General features: G+C 35.6%; 2 protein-coding genes across 9 annotated transcripts in view; one reads left to right on the top strand and one right to left on the bottom strand.

Moving 5' to 3' along the window:
* Positions 1-2,884, top strand: part of Mef2 (myocyte enhancer factor 2) — a 321,089-nt gene extending 318,205 nt beyond the window's left edge. For 4 of the 8 annotated variants that reach the window (XM_085947255.1, XM_085947253.1, XM_085947256.1 and 1 more), the window contains one exon: positions 816-2,884. In XM_085947255.1, the coding sequence (XP_085803381.1) occupies positions 816-937 (122 nt within the window). In that variant the 3' untranslated portion in view covers positions 938-2,884. The remainder of the gene's footprint in view (positions 1-815) is intronic. The other 4 variants (XM_085947251.1, XM_085947249.1, XM_085947252.1 and 1 more) reach the window with 1 other exon arrangement.
* Positions 2,885-8,292: 5,408 nt separating this feature from the next.
* Ir21a (Ionotropic receptor 21a) lies at positions 8,293-23,308 on the bottom strand. The gene is made up of 9 exons (XM_085947322.1): positions 22,802-23,308; positions 21,631-21,830; positions 16,842-16,970; positions 16,573-16,734; positions 12,516-12,757; positions 12,290-12,430; positions 10,962-11,154; positions 9,949-10,150; positions 8,293-9,384 (listed from the first exon to the last, which is right to left on the bottom strand). The coding sequence occupies exons 1-9, from the start codon at positions 23,249-23,251 to the stop codon at positions 8,293-8,295; spliced, it is 2,811 nt and encodes a 936-aa protein (XP_085803448.1). The 5' UTR covers positions 23,252-23,308.
* Positions 23,309-23,835: the final 527 nt, after the last annotated feature.

Genomic DNA, 23,835 nt, shown 5'->3' with positions numbered 1-23,835 from the left:
GATATCGTCATTTTATTATCTTTAAAATTATTTAATTAACAGCAATTATGTCAAAATAGCCAAAAACTCAGTTCCGACCTTTTATGTGGGAGGTGTTGGTCTCTTTGATGCTGACGAAAATTCAGTCCAAAATATTAAGACGATACTTCAGTGAAAAGGCAAATAATTTTCAACTATAGGCACGATGAAATTTTGGACTCGCTGGCATTCGGAGAGCGAACTTCGAGGTGAATACGTCAATTTGTTTCGTGATGGCGACGGGGGTATTAATTCTTAAATCGTGTGAAGATGACTAAAAACGTTACCCATTTACTTGAAAAAGAAAACATGTCAACAAATATATTATTATTGTTACTAATAGAACAATAAACAGAAGATTAAATGGACGCATGTTGGATTTATATGACAAATTATATTTCGTTCGGCATACGTCATTTGCACCCGCGACCTGCAATCCGTGCATCGCCTAGCCACGATCTTTTTAGACCATGCATCAACTGAAGTATAGCCTTAAATAAGTGGAATTACATAGTACTACGTATTTATATATATGTATTGTGTTTTATTTTAAATAATACAGTGCATTTCCACTATGAATTGAAAGAAATTAATAAATTAATGCTATAAATATATGAGGATTTTTTTTAATAAATTTTTCAGGTTCATTTATTTATAGCATTTTCCCTTTTAAAAGATTCTACATAATTTGTCCTACCAATTGATTCAAGTATCAAAATATTTTACTGTGATTTAATTATAGCCAATTAAGGTCCCACGAAATAGTGTAACATTCTCACGTCGTGGACTAATTTCAGGGTCAGTATCATCGTCGAGCCTGGCGTCTCCGATGGGAATAAATGAAGGCCGTGGCGGGGGCGAGTACGAGCAGGTGCCGCACGCCAAACGCCCTCGCATCTCCGAGGGCTGGGCCGCATAGCCCCCCGCCCCCCTCTACTACTGTTGAGGGAACAGTCCCGCTGACCGCGTGCTCCCGCACCAGTTCGCCGGGTTCAACTAAAATAGAAGCCGCCGTCCGTTCCGCTTTCCTGACTCGGAACGAGTGCCCGTAGCCAGGCCGTCAGTGTCTCTAAAACATTTCAAAAGGGGTATTTCATCAGAATTCTAAAAGGAGTGAAAATTGTGAGATTTCTTGGTGAAAAGTGCTACAATTGAAGGGAGCAGCTTATATCGGCAGAGAAAAACCCCCATTGGAGAGTTGTCCGTCGTCTGATAGATTTGATACGTTCGATGATTAGTGTTTACAAAATAGTTGACCTATCAGGGGTGTTGCTTTTTATGATGAAGGCGATAATGTCTTTTTTCAAATGTTATTTATAGAAATTAATAGTGAAAAGTTTCCACCTTCACTCGTAAGATGGTCTCAACGGTGCGTTTCGTATTTTAATACAAATTTTTGTATCGATGAATGAAACAGTCACCATGAGATTAAACCGGTACATGCATATTTCTGATGAACGATTCCTTAGGTCAGATGCTGTACCGGACGTGTTCACCGATGGATTGCGGCGTCACGTGTCATAGGGCTATGTATATTATCACAGAAATGCTGTGGCGCCCACGGAAGCGTAGTTGCTAGGGTCACCGCATATTCGAAGTAGATTCATCACATCGGCGAGGAATCGCGGACAGGACAGAGGTTCCGAAGCGTGTCAGAACTGTTATTACAATATACAATGTGAAAAGTGACTGAATGAAAAGAATCATTAAGTGTATATAACAAGGTGGTTCACCACTTCATGTGCCATTTTAATATAAGCGATATTGACATGTAAATGGAGTAAATATTGACCGGCCAAGTTTGAGGATTTAGGACTCGCGTGGATTCCCGTCCGTGAGGTCGGTCGATTGTAGAATGGATAACACAAGCTTTAATGTTCTTATGACAAATATATAACTGCACCAAGGCACTTAGAAATACAGAGAATCGTAAGCGTATTTATTATACACTTTTGTATTTTGTTCAATTGGTTTTCTCCAGACAGTAGGCGGTCGACGCCTACACTATTTGTACATTTAATTATTTTGAAACGAGTTAAAACTCGTTATGCTTCCCAATCTTTATAATCATGCAAATCTAATATTATTTGAAATATATGTAACTGAATTCGTGTGAATTTATCTTTTATATTTTTACAATCCTTTTTCATTCTTCAATCTTATTTAAGAAAAAATTACATTTCGGTTTTGACTTTCCTTATTACTTAAGTATTTCTTTTTAAATTTCCTGCGAATTGTCACAATAAAATTCCTCGATGTAAAATAAAGATGTCATATGAACTTCTATATAAAATTATGTATTTATTAAATGTTGATGATAAAATTTTTAACATAACGGTAAACATAATGATGTTATAAAAAAAAAATTATAAATATGAACGGAAAAAACTTCCCTTGTATATTTTTCCATCTTTGCATTGTAAAAGACTAATTATAATCAAACAGAAATCTTTATAAATATATCTAAATGAATATTAAGGACGGACCGAAAATACCTTTCCTCGTTCAAGGCTACGTAATAGTCCGCCCTCTAGATGTTATGTAATAAAATACGAAATAATACATTATACACTGTTATCACCGTAATAGATATTTTCATGTTAATCATTAGACGCATACGTGTCAACGCGCAGAGCTCTTTTACGTTAACAGTACGGTTGCTCTTTTGATAAAGCAGGGTTCGACTTGAATTGTTAGCTGTTAAGGTGTAAGTTTGGGGCGCAGTCGAGAGACGCTCTTCGAAACGACATGTGCCATTCGATTTGTTCACCGTTGATAATTAAGTTTTAAATATTACAGACATGTTTCGAAACTGAATTAGAGCATTCAAATTTTTAATACGAGATAAATTTAATATTTTTAAGAGAAAAAAAAAATTAACTAGTTGACGCAGATCTAGTGACTATTCGATAAGTTGTATGTGCGTTTAGGTACATAATAATATGACATGTATATTTTCTGAAAAGATATTCACCAAAGCTAGAGATTTACGTAGGAACAAAAAGTCACAGTCAGTAAAGTTAGCTAAAAGGTACTGCTGCATTATTAAATTGGGCCGACGCCCATCGGCCATTTGTTGACATTTTTGTAATGTTATGATGTCACTCGAACGTGTCGACCTCTGTTTGCCATGTTGACGGGAGATATTCTCACTAATGTAAAACTACTATTTATTATACCTACACTTGTAATATATTATGCACGGTTGCATATTACATATGCAGTTGTTATTGTCATGTTAAAACGGGGGTGACAGTCTTTGGAAAAGGTTTTCTGGGAGGCCGGCGCCTCGACATCAATCTCTTATGATAATACTCTCAGACTTGCAACACTGCACCATCTCAGCATACGTTTCTCACTATGCTACACCGATGAAACGACCAATTATTTTGCATCGGAGCCAGTTTTCTGACACATTAAAGAAATTAATATCTCTCTGCATAAATGGTCAGGCTATTTTTCTGTATCACTTCTCAGTAGTACAGAAATTCATCAGTAAATTTTCATCTTACGTTTCACAAGCTAATTTGAAAAAACAACATCATTCAGTTACCGCGTACGTAAATTCTCGACGGATGAATCTTTTGGACTACATCCTGATCCCGAATTTTTTGCTTGGATACGTATGTAATCGGTAACTCCTGGGATGGTATAATGTTGCATTTTCTTAATGGCAATTCTAACATACAGTAAATAAAAGTTGTATAGTGAAGTATGAATAACTAAATGTGACTACGAAGCTTTTGATGTTAAATGTATCCACCAGTCACCAGCCACCAGCCACCAGCATGTATACGTGTATCATGTCCTCAACACCTGTTTCGTCAAACTCGCAACATCACACCCTTGTCACCTAGTTGTTACGTTACATGTTTATTTTCTTCATAATATTATTGTTTCTCTCTATCAGCAACACGGTCCTCACCGATACTCGTTGGAATATTCCATAGGCGGTCTTAAATTTTAAATTTCAAATTTAAAGCATTGAAAACTGTTTTTTCGCTAACAATGTGCGAATCAATACAATTAGAAACATTATGTGTGTATATGTTACGCCGAATGTGCGAAATTGAATATTACATGAAATGGGCAAAATTTTGCCTAAATCATGAAAAATGCAAGCCCGTTGTCTTATTCATGAATTAGACAAAATATCTGGAGAGTGCGTGAAATCGGCAGTAATTTTTCTGCCTACTTCATGTCTTGGACAAATTAGATACTAGCGCTACGGTGGTATTTTTTGCAACTAAACTAAATGTGTGAAATGCTCGTGGATTGGTCAAAATATACGTATATTGTCTATGGTCGAAATAGGTGGTCGCGCTCCGGTGGTATTTTTTGCAACTAACCAAATTTGTGTCAAATGTCATTGATTATAATATAAAAATATACCAATCAATAACTAAAATGACGTTCATGTCCATTTACTATGCGCAAAAAAACTAGAACTATAATATGATAACGGATGAATTTTATTTAAAGGTATTTTCGCGATTTGATTCGTGCTTGGGTATCGTACATGCAATGGTCGATTGTATTGTTGACACTTGTTAGCTAACCTCAAAATGGACATTCAGTTGAATAATTCAGAATTTCAAAACCTAATCTAACCTAACCTAACCTAACCTAACCCAACCTAACCTAATAATATTATATTATGTCCAATTATAACTAATAAAATCATCCGTATTAAATTTACTTTTTCTGCTGTCATGTTGACAGTTTAAGAATTCCATGCCCTGGCGACTTCATGTACTCGGTAGAAAATTTACCTTATTCATGAATAAGGCAACAGGCTTGACTATTACATGAATTAGCCAAAATTTAGCCCATTTCATGTAATAGTCGATTTCGCACATTCGGTGTAACATATATAATAATAATGAGAAAAATTTTTAAGGATTTTCATAATTTCCACGATGGAATTCAAATTAATAACATTCTTCTCTTTCTTAAATGTTTAATATTTTTCTACCACCAAATTGATGGGTCAGCGCACAGATGTATATTTTGAAAAAATCAAAGGTGAAATGGTTATACTATGTATTCGAATGAGACAATATTTTCTCTGTTACCCTATTTGTTTATGTATTATGTATGATGCAGACATGTGTTTTGTAATTTGTAGTAGTAATAACTTTATTTTATTAAATCATGGACACATCTGTGCACTGGACCCATCGAAATACTCGGAAAGGAGGTAGTTCCAATAATTTCTTTGAATATATAATTTTGAGTTTCTATTAATGCTAAAAGATAGTTTGTTAAAGTCAGATACCGCCTATGATGGATAGTACCGAGAATCGAAAGAAAATCAAAAGTGGTGTTATATGCAAATTCCCTTCTTGGGACTCTCGAGTTTCTGAATAGGAATGGAGGAATCGAGGAATCAGGGTCTTCTTCTTAAGTTTGATTGTATCCTTGTGCTGCCTTTGCCTTTCCCTTTGGTGATAGTAATCTTTACTTTTTATCGGAGGTTTAAAAAAACTAAACTTTCAGGGTTTTGGTATTACGACGTCGGCGACTGTAACGCATGCCGAATGCGGTAGCTCGATCGGAACACGAATAATAAATAATTACAAAACATATTACCATACGTAAAAAAATAATCAAACAATTCACCATATTGTTAAATTTTGTATTTACAGTTATCTATCATATAAATATTATATTATTTGTTACTGGGACTCGCTAACCTTTACCGTTTAATTTATTTTTAACATTATTGAATCAAAAGAGTATAACTGATTGCCAATATTTTCTCACTTAATTTATATGAAATACATAGTGTTTTAAATGTGTACCATTTCTTAAATTAAGTTAAATAACATTGTCATTGTTTTAAATATTTTCACCACATATTATATTCTTGATTTAATTGATCCAACAATCCAACAGTTAATTTAATAAAGATTTCGTTTATGCATACTTTTATATTAAATTTGTCTATAACATTTATAAATCAATAAATATATAAAATTTACTTATTAGTATATCTTGGTATATTATATGGCATAGTATGGTAATATTATGTTGATGGTATGTATTATATATGAATGACATAATCTAATTCTAAGACATTCAAATCAACGGTAAAGGTTATTAACGAGCGAAAAGAATATTGCCAGTTAACCAAAGTTATGTTTGTTTTTCCCCAGTATTGTATTGTATAGTTCTGTCGTCACCAGTCACCCGTCACCCGTCACCATTCTGTCATATCTTCACCACTGTAGATGCCTTACTCGCAGTGCCTAATGTAATGTGTATTGTATTGTACCATTGTACCATTTTTATGTACCATTTGTGTACCATGTGATCTTAATCTGCCCTTTAAACGTAGCTCGTACTTTGTATATAATGACAAAACAAAAGTTGAATATTTATCTATGAAAATTGCGCAGTTCTAAAAAGAGAATTTTATATGAATTAAAAATTACATTTCTATTGAAAAATTTCATATTTTAGTAATGAACATGATGATGATGATGATGCTATTTTTGAAAACATGATGAAATTATAGATTAGTTGACTCGGCGTGTACTTTTTAAACACATCCCGCATCTAGCTCACACAGACACAACACTACATCATATTATATATATTATTATTATATCGGATTATTGTAATGTGCCGATGAATTTAATAAAATTATTAATACATATTGTAAAATATAAATAAATTTATATATTTTTAAATCAAGTCAATTCGAACCTCTCCCTAAGATTTACTTTTGTCATGTTGTACCTAGTTAAAATGTATGGTTTTTGAAACCTTAATTTTTTTTATAAAAGTACCATTTTTCTAATAATAATGTTAGCGGAGAAGCGAGCATTTATTTATTTGTAAATATATTTTTCCAAAACACTCGCTTTGTGCCTTCGCCCTTCGCCCTTCCCGGTTTCCGATTCGCGTTATATTTACGTTTCGTTTTGTCTAGTCTCATTTTATAAATAATATTATACGTTTTCTATCGATTTTATTTCATTGCGATTGTCTTAATTGAATGTACTATAGAAGTTATCTCCTGAAACTGTCGTAGCGTACCATTAGGAGAAAGCATTATTAACACTGTTAATTGTAGCAATTAATGATATATTATTGTATCAACTGTCAAATATAAATACGTACATTATAAACAAACAATTGATTATAAGAAGCAATCACGTTGACCGCATAGTTTTGTTGCACACTAGAAGAATTTATGTGAAAGAAAAGTTATATATATATTATATACGTATTCGTTGTGATCCACTCCTCGAGCGGGAAATCAGCGGTCGGGGGCGGGGAGAATCTGTTTTGGTGTTTTGATATGTGTCAATTTTCCCCGGCCCGCGATGCGATTTCTTCCCTTGTCGATTTGACGAGTGCGACACTTACTAAGAAAACACTATGTGGTATTGTAGTCATAAGACAAAAATATATGTAAATTGATGAAAATTATGTATTGTAAATATTAATGCACATAATTGTGGTAAAACCGTACCTTTTAAACAAAAAACTGAGCAAAGAGAAAACATATTTATGGATGGATAATGGATTTGAAAATTTACTACGATTTCATTTAGTATTATTTTTTCTCGATATTTTGATGCTCTGTCTTTTCTCGCTATTACTCTAATGTCTAATGTCTAATGCACAGTGGAGGGTGCAAGTTTTTAAAACTGATCATAGTCCCGAACGCCTCCTGTCCGGGTCGGGTCCATTTAGACCTTTGGAGTATAAATGTTTTATCTTGTTTTTAATACTCATCGATTCTGACTCCAACCAAATGTTAACGTTAACGTATATGAGAAAGTGCAATATTAATCGCATCCTTACATATGATGAATAATTATTATAAGTTATATATATATAATTTTAGACTACGTTTTTTAGTGCCAAGTTATTCGTTCATGCAGAAGTTTCCAGCTTCCGTTAGAATGATAATTTTTACTTTGCGTTGACTCATTTGCTTACTGTTTAAACTTAAGATTCAATAGATATTTTCGTTCATTAAGTTTGTCTAATATCGTGCAAGGAAGGGGTGCTACGAAGCGTCCAAGCCTCGTTTATGTTTTGAAATGGAGGATGACGCGTGGACGACGCGCGTCTGTTTATCTTTTGTTTTTATGTAATTAATCTTCGGTTCATATTAATTGGTTTAGTTTTTAGGCTGGATTTAGCGAAGAACGCGAAGATAATGATGGAACCGTTATAAATTATTTTCATGACTGTTTGAATGATTTATTATTACAATAAAGAGTTGGATGTCAAATTTTGCGTATTTATTAAAACCTACTTTAAGTCATCATTGATCCCTTCCTCGTCCAAAAGAACCAGAGAATCATCAATGTCAATAATCGGGATCACCCTTTCCCCAAAAAACGTTTCTTTGTCAATCGTTTCGGGCTCCCTGTTCTCGGTACTTTCAGATATTCGATCGATCGGTCCGTCGTCCGATCCGCCTTCACTTTTTGTATAATGAAATAGTTGATTGATTTCCTTATCCCAATCGACGTAGCTTGACCTTCTGGAATGGCCATTGTTCAATTCGTTTCCCACGTAAATATTTGCAATGTCGGCATCGACTCGGAGACTTGTCCCTTGAACGATATTTTCAGAGTCCAAACTTTCAACGTCGTGTACCAACTTTGTATCATTATATTCGTCAATATTAATTTGACAAACTATCGAATGCTGTTCACTGTCATCTTTTTCGAGTTTTATCGATCCGACATTGCTAACATCGAGCATAAAATTGTGACGGTCTCTGTATTCGCTGTCTATAGTTGAGATTCGTCTTTCGGATATCATCTCCGGACTGCCATCCTGCGACGATGAATAAATATATTCGCCCCACTCTTCAGATTTACTGTTCGGCGTGGGAACGATCGGATTTATAGTGACAGCCGAAGAAATGGTGAGTCCGGAGGAGAGAGGCAGAATCCGTCGAAGTATCCCTCGGCAGCAGCCTGACGGTTTGTCACTTTCCATTCCATATAGTATCACTTCATTGTTAGGTTCCTCCTCCGCGTTTAAATGTTCATCCCTGTCAGGTTCGACATCTTTATTTGTATCAACGCTTTTTGTGTCATAAAAAATTTCTTCATCTTTACTATTATCAGCGCGATTGGAATTGGAATCGGAGCGATTGTCATTTTGAATATCCGCATCAGCATTGGAAGCATTTGTAGTAATAGTGGTGGCAGCAGAGGAGGGGGCACGCCGTCGGCACATTCGGCCGCATCCGCCCATCCACTCGGACAGCAGAGCGGCGGCTGCGGCCAGGCATCCGGCTCCCAGCAGCAAGAACATTCCTTGCGTGTCGCTCAATGATAGCCCCCGTTCGTCTGCTGTGGCTGCACGGAGAGAGTTGCCTGTGCTCACCTGAACGATAAGATTGTCAGTTTAATGAAATTATTTTTATAATCTAAAATATCCGTTTAATAAAAAAAATGGAGTCTACTTACATCAATTTGAGGGGTAAACTTAAGCAACATTATTTACAAATATAAATTGTCAGCGATTGATTATATGACAATAGAATAGTTTAAGTAAATAACATTGACTTAAAAGTTGTTTGCGGTGTACATTTAAAATTATTAATTTAATCAGATAATAGATAATAATATGACCTTACGCAACTGAAGTCGGCGACTTTATGGAAGAGAGAAAACAACTGTTTTATTATTCCTATTAAAATGTCTGAGTTGAGATTGACTTAACGATGACATCTCTGCATTTGATTTGTCCATAAACTGCTCAACTTCACATTAGCGTATTAGTTTGTTATTTAGTATTCGATTGATAGCTCCAAAACAGTTCATTGCAAGAGGGTAAGTAGACCCAAAATAATGAGACTGACAGTTTTTAAAACTCGGTTTCAAAAGTGTAAATTAGCATCCATAATAACTACGTTGGACAGTGGTGTTGTGAGAAATTAATTATTACCTGTAATAATTTGCCTGCTGTACTCCTTTGCATATCCCATTTAACGTCGCTTTCCATTTTGGCAACGATGCCGCTCTGCATCATTCGCAATATGCCCCGGTTGAACCGCTCCGTGTAAACTGACTCCTTCGGAAACACCAGTGAAACCCCGAATGGCGCAAAACATTCATCACTGATGTGCAGCACGGATCTCTTGGATGACCTACAAAATACACAACACACCATCTTCATCTTTCACCAATCTTTCATTATGAATTCATATTGTACCTACTAATAAGCCAACACATTGACATATTTTTCCACATGCCAAAATCTGCCATGAAACTCTGCCTTTTAAAGGGAATCCATCAAACTTGCAACATCAGTTTTTGGTCAAGTCAATTTATGGTAAATAGAATATTCTTTACGCATTTAAATATACCTAGGATAGATTAATCTAATTGGCACCGCCTCCTATTCCAACTCAAGTGATAATTTTAGTTTCCATCTACTCCTACACTTCACGATACCATTCATGCTTTCAATTCAACGCAAACAATTATCTACAGATATAATTATTACTATGTTAGAAAATAAATTTTAATTTGTTCAAATTTGATTTCTATGTTTCAAAACAATCAAAAACTTTTCATTATAAGTAATAATAAAAAAAAATATGTTAAGCAATGAGATGGGGGAGGTTTTTTGTCCCTTGGGGTGGGCCTTCAATATATGTTAAAATTTTTATCTCAGTGGGTTATCGTACTTACTTATATTATCAGAGAAATGGAATTAGATTCATCCAGCAGTGGATATATTTAGGCTGTTGATGATAATGATATATGTTATATCACCAATTAATAAAAATTTTGGGCTAAGTATATTAAATTTAAATAATTTTCATTTGTTCAAAATAAAAATGACACTTCACATCAGCAATTTCTGTTTTTATTGTGCAGGAAAATTGATATATTACAACATGTCATTAATTATATATATATATTCTGGCAAAATATTCACCAATTTGTACTTACTCGAGAGAAAAGTTTGACTGGACAACGTACTCCAGCTGATACTTAGATCCAAGAAATGCGTAAGACCAAAAGAAAGCTTTAGTGGTGTTCAGGAGGCCTGCTTCGATATTGGGAACTAATTCTAAATGCTTTAGCAATTTCTTTGTGTATTTGTCGGATGAATTTCCAAACCAAAGTGGCCATCCGCCAGTTTCTGAAAGATTAACATCTTTATTTTAATTTATGTCCATGTGGATTCGGGCATTTGAATATTAGGTATAGGTATTTCCTTGATAATTGTGCCGCAGATGCCGTCATGAGCTTTTATATTTTGTTTTTTACGAAAACAGTTTTATTTCATGTAGACAATTATAATAAATATCTTTTTCTGTCCAATAAATTGTTAATTTCATTATCACAAACTAAGATTATATAAGGTAATATTAGGTTGGGGTAGGTTAGGTCAGGTTAGGTTTGGTTTGGTCTAAAAAGAAAGTTATAAAATCTCATGACGGCATCTGCGGCACATTTACCATTTTATTTTTTACACAAGATATTGGGATATAGATGCTTATGGAAGTAACAAAAACAGGTGAAAGTCTATCCAATAATAAAATTGTCAAGATATCATGGGCATTGTTTAGGAAATACAATTTATTTACTTTATGCATTCGTGGAATTCTTTGTTTTGTTGTCATGCATATCGGTCTAGTAATCCTCGATCATTTCGTTTCGTGACACTTATGATTATGAGTCAAATATAATATTTTTCTCCATAATTCTCTTGATTACATGATTGGTATCAGTACCTACTATTTTATAAATTACAATCAAAAGATAATGTATTGGCTACCTATATAATGAGCTTCGAGAACAGATGCTTGCGGTGAACAGCGTGATAAAAAGGTGCACCATGCAGTCTCATTATGTGGAAGGTAAAGTACATAGTGACAATCAAATCAAATTTATTTATTTTACATATAATGAACATAACAAATTATAAATTCAAATCGTTCACGACATGACATAAAATAAGTGTTAATAATTAAAAAAAAAAAAAAAAAATACAGAGAATAAGTAATAAAATAAGAAAATAAATAAAATACGTATAATGGACCCGGGTCGATCATATGTTACAGATTATTTAACAGAGTTTCAACCTGGGATGTTTTTTCTTCAAGAACCGGATTCTGGTGTTCTGGAAGGCTGCTGTATACCATTTACATGTTTATACAACGGAGCTAAGAGATGTTACGATATGAAGATGTATGAGATATACGTACACAAGATTTAAGAATATTAGGTTCTTATAACAGAATAAAAACTAAATTAAAAATATGTATATTTACCTAAAGTTCCTACTCTGTAATTGCCGGATACCAATTCTTTCACGGTGTCCACAGTGGACGGATACACAGGTAAAGTAACGAAAGCGATGATTGATCCAGTATAGCAAGCAGTTATGATTATAGTGAAAATCCAGTACCACCCTAAAACATAAAATTGGGTTTGAATGACTTTAAATGTTTCTTGAATAAAATTATCAATATATTCGTATTGACAATATAACATTACCTATTAGCAATCTTGTGGTGACCTTAGTTGTCTTACTCCATGAATTCTTTCCAACGAACGTGAAGCAGTTGGTGAAAGTTCCAAACACATACCAAAACATGTTCTCTACTTCGCCAGAATTGTGCAATAGGTGCCGGAGAGTATGTTTGTCTGAGAACGCCAGAGGGAAAATTCCAAAGAGATAGGTGACTGTGAGCGCCACCCACACTGTCCAATGGAATGGCCCCATGATAGCTCGATACCTGTCAAGATATTTAATACAAAGGTTACGTTTCCTTTATTATGTTAACTTTCAATTCACAGTGGAAATGCATTGTACAACCGATCCTCTTTTTGCACGGTTTCGAAATAACACGTCTTAACGGCCCACATGCTCAGCGTAGGTCAAAATGGAGCTTTTATGGAATTTTCAGAGCATAACCCTGGACATTCCTTAAACGTTGTAGATAATCTATGTAATTTTGAAGCCTTATTATCCTTTGACCATTCAAATGTGATAAAAATCCTACGAATAATGTTTGCTTTATAATAATTTATGACCTAAGAATAAGGTAGTATTTTTTTGAAATAAGCCATTTCTATTGGCATTTCCCAGTGGTTAAGCTACAACATACGGCCGTAGTCATAAATTGACAAACGATAAATGAAGTAGGGAGTAAGATCATGGTAACGCGCTGATACCGCCTAAACCATGGCATCCTCAGAGGATCCAATGCTATGAGGCCTGAATCATCATTGGGTGGATTCATGCAGACATGAGCGGATCAACTACAACACAGAAATTTCTAGCCCATAAGCTTAGATATATGAAAATTTATAGTCACCCTTTTGCAACTTCAACAAATATAATCATTCTAGCCCTTAATGTATGTAAAATCCTGCATTTTTTTATACCTACATTAATTCTAGAAGCAAGCAAAGTAAAACCTAGCGTCATTATAAATTTTATACTTATTCAATTTTAAACATACAAGCAAGCTGTAATTTTAAAGCCAATAAATATTAAATAGCAATCGATTTTGTAGTTACCTAGATAACTTAAAACAATCGCCAGCACAACACTTTAGATGCCTAAAATAATAATTATTAATATTATTACCTACATTAGCCTTCATCCAATTTTGACCAATATTAAAATTCGTATACTTACCTATATTTTATAAATATTGGAAGCAAAGTTCCCAGCCATACAATGTACCTAATACCTAGAATACCTAGTACATTTTTAGTCTTAACTCTAAACTGTTTTTATATTATTTTGTAAAAATATGTCTATTGTCTGATCGATTTTGTCTAGCAATAATTATTCGCCTCGATTCAAAAAAATATGCAAGCATCTTTCAAAACTCTGCTGATGTACTTTGCAAAGAAATATTTTAAAATTATACCTACTAGCCTACTAGGTACCTAGTAAGTAGGTAATAATTTTTCAAGCCAGGCGAAAATTCTCAGAAATGCCACAGACTCAGTGAAGGGTATGCTTCGAAACCCAAGTACCTACAAGCTTCGGGTTCAAAAGCGGGCCCCTTGGTCAGTTCCTGCGATTTTTTTTGTTGTTTTTCGAGAGTTGACTGAAGCCTCGCAGACAAACAAAGGACATTCGGTCCGCGATCCTTGGCGGCGTTGGATGACGTTCCAGCTAAATTTACCTATTTAATAAATATTCATTTTATACGCTGTACATTTAGATTAAAGAATACTGTACATATTGTAACTTTACTCTAAATGAATTCCGAACAATAAAACGCCCTATTTTCGCCCGTAATTCCGCGTTGTCAATCAACAAGCATGTCCCCGAAAGAAGAAACCAGCAGACGATACCTTGACCTTTACTTCATCCTGGGGGGGTCCAGCGCATCCTACGCCCCCCCCCTACTTTCGGAGGTGACATTGCGTGTTTGAACATGTACCGTTTTTAAAAAAATATATTTTTTTTCGGTTAGGTAAAACATGATCGTACTTCCTACTTCATTTATCATTTGTCAATTTATGGCAACAGCCATATGTTGTAGCTTAGCCACTGGGAAATGCCAATAGAAATGGCGTATTTCAAAAAAATACTACCTTAGTCTTAGGTCTATAATTATTATAAAGCAATTATTCGTAGGATTTTTATCACATTTGAATGGTCAAAGACATAGCTTATAATCAGTATCTTTAGAATTATCTTCAAATGTGTTAATCGTGGCCATTTTTGAATAATAAAATGCCTAATTCATGTCAAATTTGGGATCAAATAGATTATAAAATATAATTTTTATCGTTTGTTATTATGATTAATTAATTAATAATTTATTAATTAATTATTAATTTAATTACATTAATTTTACTAATTGTTTTGTAAATGCATTTAAAAATTATTAAACCTAAAAAATCTTAACACAACTTGTATTGAAATATGACTATATTCTAAAACATTAGAGCGAGAGGTTTAAAAGAATACTATTTTATGTAATAAAAATACTTTATGCAGTCATCAAATGTTTAAAATAACTATAAAGGATAATAAGGCTTCAAAATTATATAAATAGATTATCTACAACGTTTAAGGAATGTCCAGGGCTATGCTCTGAAAATACCATAAAAGCTCCATTTTGACCTCCGCTGAGCATGTGGGCCCTTAAGAAAGTACCGATTATTTTTTATTTACACTGATTTTTTTCGCTTTAACACTGTTTAAAAAAACGAAAAAGAATAAAAATACGTATGCAAGTACATATTTAAAGCAAAATTGCATTGCAGTGGACCACACGCCACTGGTGCATACATATGTGGTCACCGGATCGGATGCCGCCCAGACATACATACTTACATATATGGTGCCATAAGTCAGTCACTTCGGGTTCGATACGAGAGACGCGCCGCGTGATTCGGTGTCAGCGTCATTAAATATTTCCAGCGATGAGAGTGAAAAACAGCTGTAAATGGGCACGTTTATTGTTAAGTAGCGACACTGAATGAATATATTTCTTTTATTTATTTTCGAGTTCAAGAATTTCGTATTTTGAGTTGATTTTAAGTAATGGAACCTATCTACCATTTTTGTATGGGCACCTTATCTTTTTTTATTCGGTTTTGTTTTGCATGGTAGTCTTTGGAACGTATCCCCCGTGCAAAAAAAGGATCGGGTGTATTATTAATTTAATCTAGCAGATAGAATTAGAAACAATTGAACAGTTGAAAATGTCCCTCTGAGGTGGACAAAACTCGACAAATGAGTCCAGGACTCATTGAGTTAAATATTCCTTGAGCCATTCCCATTCAGATACTTAGCTCTCTTTGCAAAATCCAAAAGGGGTGAGTGGTTCCCAATAAATGATTCTTCCAAATCTTCTTGACACATGCTGCGTCAGACTCTATCATTCTCTTGGAGCCACGAACAGTTCCTGGATCGGCGGTCGCCTGCCGTAGACTTCACGGGAGATTCTGAAGAGTTTCCTTGTGTAAACCAGTGTAGTGAAGCAAATTCAATAACTAACAATATGACACATAAATGGTTGATTGTAAATATTATAAATATATAGCAAATACTGTGATAATCGTAGTGCCAGATTTTGTGATTGATATAATATGTTCAAACGAAGCATTTGCTCTTATTTGAACCGTAGCTAACATGTGATGGTCCGCATAGCACGATGCAGATGTTAACCACTCCGTCGACTGACTAACACTGCAGGTGTGACAGAGAGAGAGCAAAACTCTCTGTTCTTACCGTAACATGCAGCTTGATTTCAATTTTCACTTCATTTCAATTTCCATTGAATTCCATGGCGAAATAGTTTCACTTCAAAAATAAAGTCATTATAAAGTTATTAGATAAAACAAACACTTCAAAGTGTTTAGTAATACGTTTTATTAGTACCTAGTTACCAGTAAAATTATTACAAATTATAATACACCCCAGACAATATCCATTAGCACGAAGTGTTTCATAATATATCTCTAATAATATGTCATTTCATCAAGAATTAACAGTGAGAATATATAATACCTACCATTATAAACTTTTTCAGAATTATGCTCTTGAATAAAAAAATAATTTGATTGCTTAATTTACCTTGGCAGCGCTGTTGACATTAACGATATGAATACTGCACAGTCTTGAGAGTGGCTGATGGACATGTCCATTGTTGCGAGTCTCTCCGTTGTGATGTACAGTCCACCGATCCCGAGATCACCGTGCCCTTTTATCACCGATATTCCCACTGAGTCTCCAGACCTGAATGTTTCATCACACACAAGAAAGATTGTGTTTGATATTAAAATTTAGTTATTTTACCTAATAGAATTACCACAATAAACCAACATTTTAACAAAATATCTTACCCAGACAATAGATTATCCGGCTCTTTTACATCAATCGTGAAGTTGTTTCTATGTCCGAGTAAATTAAGCATACGGTATTCGATTCCTTCCCATGACACCTTCTGATTTCCTAGATTATCAGTATATGATCTGAAAAATATATCTCATTTATTATCAGGCTCATTTTGAAACATGTCTATAATATTTTTTTATTGATTTTAAAGGCGGAGGGAGGCGGCGGGGCAAAATCTACCAGGTGCCACTAATTTTCACATTTACTCCTCTCACTACTTATAGATTCTCGTCGATTCAACCGGGGAATACCGAATATTTTCAGATAAGTACATTCTCCATACCCAGACACTCCACACTTTGAATCTAGCTCTAAAGACCTGGCCTGCAGAAATCACATTGATTTCACCTATGAGTTATTGCGAGCTATCTCATCCACAAAAATGTGCATGCCCTAACGGTCATAATTATTAAGATCGTCAGAATCCATTTATGTCGTCCACACAGGCCGCATCAGAATATTAAAGCAACCATCGGATACTCCAGATGGCATCGATTCATCAGTATAACTGGTCTTCTAGTGGTTACTGATCTTGCATGTTGTAGAATACGAAGAGGAAGAGGAAGTAATATTCCATTCATATAGATAATTTGCATGTATTGGTCCAGACCCGAAAACCCCCCTCTTGTGTGCGCCCGCCTGTTTATTATACCGGTGTAAAAATTTATCTTTTCTTTAAATTTATAAAATCCATCATGAGGAATGAAATATCTATGCAGTGGTGAATTTACTAATACTCTTGAGTGCGCACAAAAGTAGGGCAGCACGTTGTAAAGCACTCCCAAAATTCAATTATCCCGTCATTTACCCAAAATCATTTTTAAAAATTCCTCGACAAAGCTCACATAATAATTATGATAGCATAGAAATATTTGACATAGCAAGGACAATAACTTTTTTACTAACAGACATTCCCAGATAATTTTTTTTTCAATATATTGAAGCATGGGTGGTTCGAAGAGTGATAGAGGGAGGGGAAAGGAGGGGATGGATGACAGTCGTATATCCAATCTTGTAATTTTCATGCTGTAATTGTCTTGATCTTCAAATAAATACCGTTTTCCATTTACAACTTTTGATTTTTTTTTTTTTTTTTTCTAGATGCCTTTATGGATACCTCGCATTTACTATTGAGGTTTCTTAAGGACTTTGGCACGCAAACTACTCTACTTGATGCTAGCCAAATGGAAATTTTGCCGGCTGAGAGAATAACTTTTGATTATTGGAGTCAGCCTACTCTAGACTTCTGAGCGAGGCACGCTACCATCTCAATTCTTATCAGTAGAATATAGATAGTCTGACACCGCAGAGTCACTCTTACAAATTTAATGTAAATCATACATTGCTCACCGCTTGTGCAAACCGGCATCATAACCATATAATATATAATCTCATTGGACGAAAACCACTATACTAATCAGTCAATTGGCTGCATACTGTTTAATACAAATATGCCAACCAATTAATGGCCCCAAATGCTTTACAAACTATCATAACGTCGATGCACATCAAATCGTCACTGTTCAGGCAAAAGTCACCAACCCTAAAAACATAGTTTTGAGATATCGCAATTTGAAAGTTTGAAAATGCAGGAAAAATCAGATTTTAATGTTTTTAAGGTTTTATCTACATTAAATTATTTTCTCATGTCTTCTTAATAATTTCTTTAACGTAATTTTACTTTTTGATGCTAATTAAAACATCTGGAAGGTTTTGAAGGAGGCAAGTTAGCTCAATTATGGTTTGGTGCCTTTTGCTTGTTAATAATCTGAACAATGTTAGCCAAAAGAAGGATCAGTAAAACTCACCATCCATAGTATAGTGACTTTTGCTTGTATATTTATAATGAAGGATTTTTTTTTTTATATAGTCAATAATGTCTATTCACCTATAATGACTTTTGCTTGTTAAGATTTTATCGAAAGTCATTTAGTGAAAAACAAATAATTCGGATTTAAGCAAAATTTTACTAACTTATGTACCGTGGTGAGTTTTGCATCTTAAAGAACATAATTTTACGCTTCAGGTGACATACTCAACTCAAAACTGCCATTTTCAGGGTTGGTGACTTTTGCCTGAACGGTGACGAAATAGGGTCTATGTGACTCTGAGTACATTCTGAGAAAATCAATAAAAAAAACGGTATGGAAAATAACACTTCTATTTATCGACAAATTAGGGAAAAAATGTTTTTTCAATGTAAGAATACATTTTATTGCAAATATTTACTATTTTGAACAAGAAAATGGCATTTTACTGCGTTTTTTGCACATGGTTCATATTCTATGCACAGTTTTCGTCACATGAACCATTTTTAATACTAGCTGTCAAAATATTTCATTCAAAATTATTCAAATTTGATAACTAGGCACTAATCTAGTGTCTAGTTAACAGAATTAAAATATGAGATTCTATTATCACAAAATTTATGTGAATGTTATGGACATACCATGACAATGTAATTGTGTAGTGGGACATGACTTTTTTATTACAAAATACAGTCAATGGCTGGTCGGCCCCAAGTGGACACATTGACGCCAGTAGATGTGTTCATAGCAAAAGTTGGGAAATACCAAACTGCCAGCAAGTCCCATCTGCTGGCCTTCCCGTGGCGACCTCCGGGCAATGTAGCTATGTACGTTGTAATGTATATGTAAGTTGTAGCTAACAGCAGGGGGCGAAGGGCACCATAAAACTGGCCTTCTGGCTAAGGGAAGGAAATCCCCGACAGAAAAACCCGGTCGAGCCGACCCTCAGGGCCCTCGTGGCTCAGGCCTCGGGAGCGCTGGGCTAATCACCTTGCCTCCTTAAAAGCAACTGATTAACATAACACCTTCACAGCAGCCTCGGACGACAACCGGCTCTGTAAACCGACGACCAAGCATGGAAATGGACAATGAAATAGGTAGAGTATTCCTCTCTAACAACTCGAGCATGCGCATTAGGATATATAATGTTCGCACCCTGCGTATCCCCGGAAAGGACCTGCACGCCACACGCATCATGCACACCTATGGTGTGGACATCCTAGGGCTGAGCGAAGTGCGCTGGAAAGGAGCCGGGAGAAAGTTGATTGACGGTTACTCTATTGTCTACTCAGGTCAGGAGCAATATCATCGCCAGGGAGTGGCAGTATTGACGTCAGAGAGCGACCCGGCCCGTTGCCTGGTGAAATGGGAACCAATCTCAGAGAGACCGATATGTGCCTCCTTCAAGACGCCTGGTAGCTCCTTGACCATCTTTCAGTGCTACGCCCCCACTGAGGATGCCGATGCGCAGACAAAGGATGCCTTCTACGATTCTTTCCACGCGGTTGTCTCCGCCATCCTCCGAAGAGACCACGTGATTGTAGTGGGGGATTATAATGAGTAGGAGTGAGAGTAAAAGCGGACCCGGTGATGGGACGACACGGCTTCGGTGACCCCAACGATAATGGTGAGCGGCTCGTAGAATTCGCCACCCTGAACGAGCTCGCCATCAGAGGCACCGTTTTTCCCCACAAAGACATTCACAAATACACGTGGACGTCTCCTGATCGACGCAGATTGACCACTTCTTGTTCAGCTTGAAGCACCGAAAGGAACTTCTCAACGTGCGCACTTACAGAGGCGCCGATATTCATAGCGATCATGAGTTACTCATTGGAAATACGATATGGATCGACTTGGAAACTGCTGTATGAGATAGTGTAGATCGTATCTACGAGCGGCACACATCTGCATCTGACCTCATTGAGGCGGACTGGAGCCTCATGAAGAGTACGATTGTGTTGTCGGCCCATACCGTCCTTGGTACCAGAAGGAGTGAGCAGCCAATGTGGATGTCTGACGAAACGTGGGTTGAAATTGGAAAGCGAGCCAGGCTGAAAGCCCTGAGAGACGAGGAGATAGACCCCAACCGAACCGAGGACCGCCGGACTGACTACCGGACCCAAGACAGAGTAGTCAAACGATCCGTGCGGTTGGACAAGTGCAATTTTATGAACCGGCAGAGGAGGCAGCAAGCAGAAACGACACCAGGAAACTCTTCCGAATCACCCGTGAAGTCTGCGGCAGACAACCACCGACTCCCGGAGCCATTCGTGACCCCAGGTGACCCTCTTAGCTGCGACAACTACCGAGGCATTACGCTACTCAGTGTCCTGGGAAAGATTTTGGCAAACATCCTCTTGATGAGAATAAGGGACCCAATAATACACGTCTTCAGGAAAAACCAAAAACTGCCAGGACACGTACAAGGCAGGAACTACTAGACAACTGTCACGTGTCAGTGAAATCATGGATGTAAAATATTGACCACGTGTCCATAGACTCTGCACTAGCCACGTATTAAATACGGCACATATGCGTTAAGATCATATGGCTCATATTTAAATGCAAAGTTTTGAATGTTGGCGCATAGTTTGTTTTCTATCTCCTTAATAATTTGTTATTATCACATGGTTCATATTTTACAAGGCAAGGAAAAAAAAAAGAAAAAAGACTGTAGGTATATTTAGCTCATTTTTGTAAAATCTTCACATAGACCATATTTGATGTGCATCGACGATAAATCTTGCATGCATCAAATCTATGTGAATTTAGCTAAAGGTCTATCCTATATAGTAAGTCCGGAAGTCAACAGTCTCGTGTGATTACTTATTATGAATAACATAAGTATGTAGGTAATCAATGTATTGGTGTTAATATTACTAAAAGCGGTATACTGTCTGAATATATTTGAGGGCGATATACCCACCTTTTAAAAACAAACGGCGGCTGATCAGCTGCTATGACAGCAAACCGGTGCCCGGCATATCCTTTCGTCATCTTTTCAGGGAACAGATCGATTTGTGGTCTGGCTAATTTACCCTTTGACCATGAAGTCAAAACTTCTGGTTTACTTGCCCCCAAGCCGTCAATGAATAGGCTGTGAGTGTACAATATGTACGGAGTTTCCTACAAATATAACACTTCTTACAAATCATACACAATACATCAATAGGTATTCATTATTTATACTCTTACTGTAGTGAAAGCTCTAAGAGAAGCTCTCAAAGCAGAAGACAGAGTTAACATAACACTGATCCCATAAAGTATGCAGATGGTCTGGTGGTCCTTGCGGAAAAATAAGTACATTACCGGCCCATGATTCTTTAGCGTCCTTCCCTCCCATAGAATACTGTATACATCCTATATATTTTCAGTGATCCGCAAGTGTAAAAAGGTTGAGCAACACTGTTTTAGTACACAGACAATATCACATAATATGTGTGTATGCGCAAAAGGATGTTTTCGGCATGTATTTTACTTGCTACTGTTTATGAATGTAAACTTTGTTGTTTATTGGAAACGGATGCATCAAAAGCGGCAATGTTTATATGACATTCTATTAAGGAATTAATTAAAGATATTGTTTTATTGTGTTAGTGGAAACTAAATCTTTGCTGATAGAGAGAGATCTGTGAAATAAAAAATAAAAAAATAAAAATCCTAATTATAAAATTAAAGGTAGATATGCATAAAGTTAAACAATTAACAATTAATTAACGTTATTTGAAATAAATTGTTTGCCAAGCAATGAATAATATACTGTATAAACTAAAGAAAATGGTGATTAATACATACCTACCACATTTTTTGTGTTTTATTTTATTCTTTTTCACTATAACAAAGCGCGGGGCTAATCACATAAGATAAAGCCCCCCTGGAACTTATTATAATAATATACTGTAGAATCTTGATATACCGGACTAATTGGGATGATAATATTCTGGATAATGATAAATCCGTATACTCGAAAAAATAATAACACATCTATTTTACTTAACTAACAAAGATCAATTTTTGAAAAATTCACTTTTTCAAATCCGGATAATCGAAGTTCTACCGCATAATATATTTTTAGTTAATAAAATTACTATTCATACCAAAGAGTCATCATCTCGAAACGATTGAACCACAACTAAAAGTTTCACAAAATTTCTCGACGCCTTGCTCAGCAAAAACTCTTGAACCCTCCACTGCGAAGACCTGGATACTACTACAATTTTGCTAGTCGCCTGCAGTCCCAGAACCTCCGCAGAACTCATAACGTCTCCCAGAAACAATATATAGTTGACGCAGTGGTCCGATAGAGTGTTCAATATCTTCCGATCATCGATGACATTGTTTAAAATTCTTCCGTGGACGTAAGCGAGCGGGAAAGTTTGCATCAGCTGTCGCAAAAGCGACATGTCATTACTCTCTGCTACTTTGTCATATAATATGATCGGCGTACAGTCATTTAGATGTTTCACAGCCAGCATGTGAATCAGACCGACGAGGGACGGTATTTGATTGAACGCCACGTTTGATCCGTGGAATGCTCTGACCCACATTTCTTCCTGCGTTTTTGGATGCCCGTGAAAAGTCGAATCGACTGATCTTTTTTCACTTTTATGCAACACTACATCGATATGGCTTTCTGAAGTTGATTCATTATTTTTATTTGTAAAAATTAATGATTGTGTTAAATTTGAAATGCGATGATTATTTATAAATGTGACATCATTTTTTGAGGGGTAGTAAATCACTTCTTGCGAAGATACAGAAAATATTTTGTGCAATAAAATTAAAAAGACAATATATGTATTCATTGCTGCGTTATTACTCGTAACAGTATTCCGGATTAAGTTTTCGGCTTTCCTTTTATACTAGCGGTAGATTTTATATTATTATGTTTTGTTGACCTCTATGTTATTATTTTCTATTAAGGTAAATGTCATGCATCCAGGTGGCTTGATTGAAGTATGCAATATTAATGCAATGGCTTGAAGGTAATATCAAATACGATATTGTGAGCTATCCATAGAAAGCTACTAATAAAATATTATTGTTTAATCACCTTACTAGACAGTGTTTTCATAAAATTAGACCTATAAATTTATAAAATCTTTGCCTAAAAATAATATGGTTGATTGAA

The sequence above is a fragment of the Rhyacophila brunnea genome, unplaced genomic scaffold (assembly GCF_057557595.1).
Source record: "Rhyacophila brunnea isolate RB1 unplaced genomic scaffold, BYU_Rbru_1.0 scaffold_2, whole genome shotgun sequence".
Classification (NCBI taxonomy): Eukaryota; Metazoa; Arthropoda; class Insecta; order Trichoptera; family Rhyacophilidae; genus Rhyacophila; species Rhyacophila brunnea.
This window is presented reverse-complemented; position numbering and strand designations above follow the sequence as displayed.

What these genes read in the sequence shown, in the direction of transcription:
- Ir21a (XM_085947322.1), bottom strand. Translation starts at nt 23,251, where the DNA reads ATGTGGGTCAGAGCATTCCACGGATCAAACGTGGCGTTCAATCAAATA. An exon ending in CACCACAAGATTGCTAATAG is followed by an intron (nt 12,431 to 12,515) that starts GTAATGTTATAT and finishes TTTATGTTTTAG; the next exon opens with GGTGGTACTGGATTTTCACT. An exon ending in CAGCAGGCAAATTATTACAG is followed by an intron (nt 9,385 to 9,948) that starts GTAATAATTAAT and finishes CTTATCGTTCAG; the next exon opens with GTGAGCACAGGCAACTCTCT.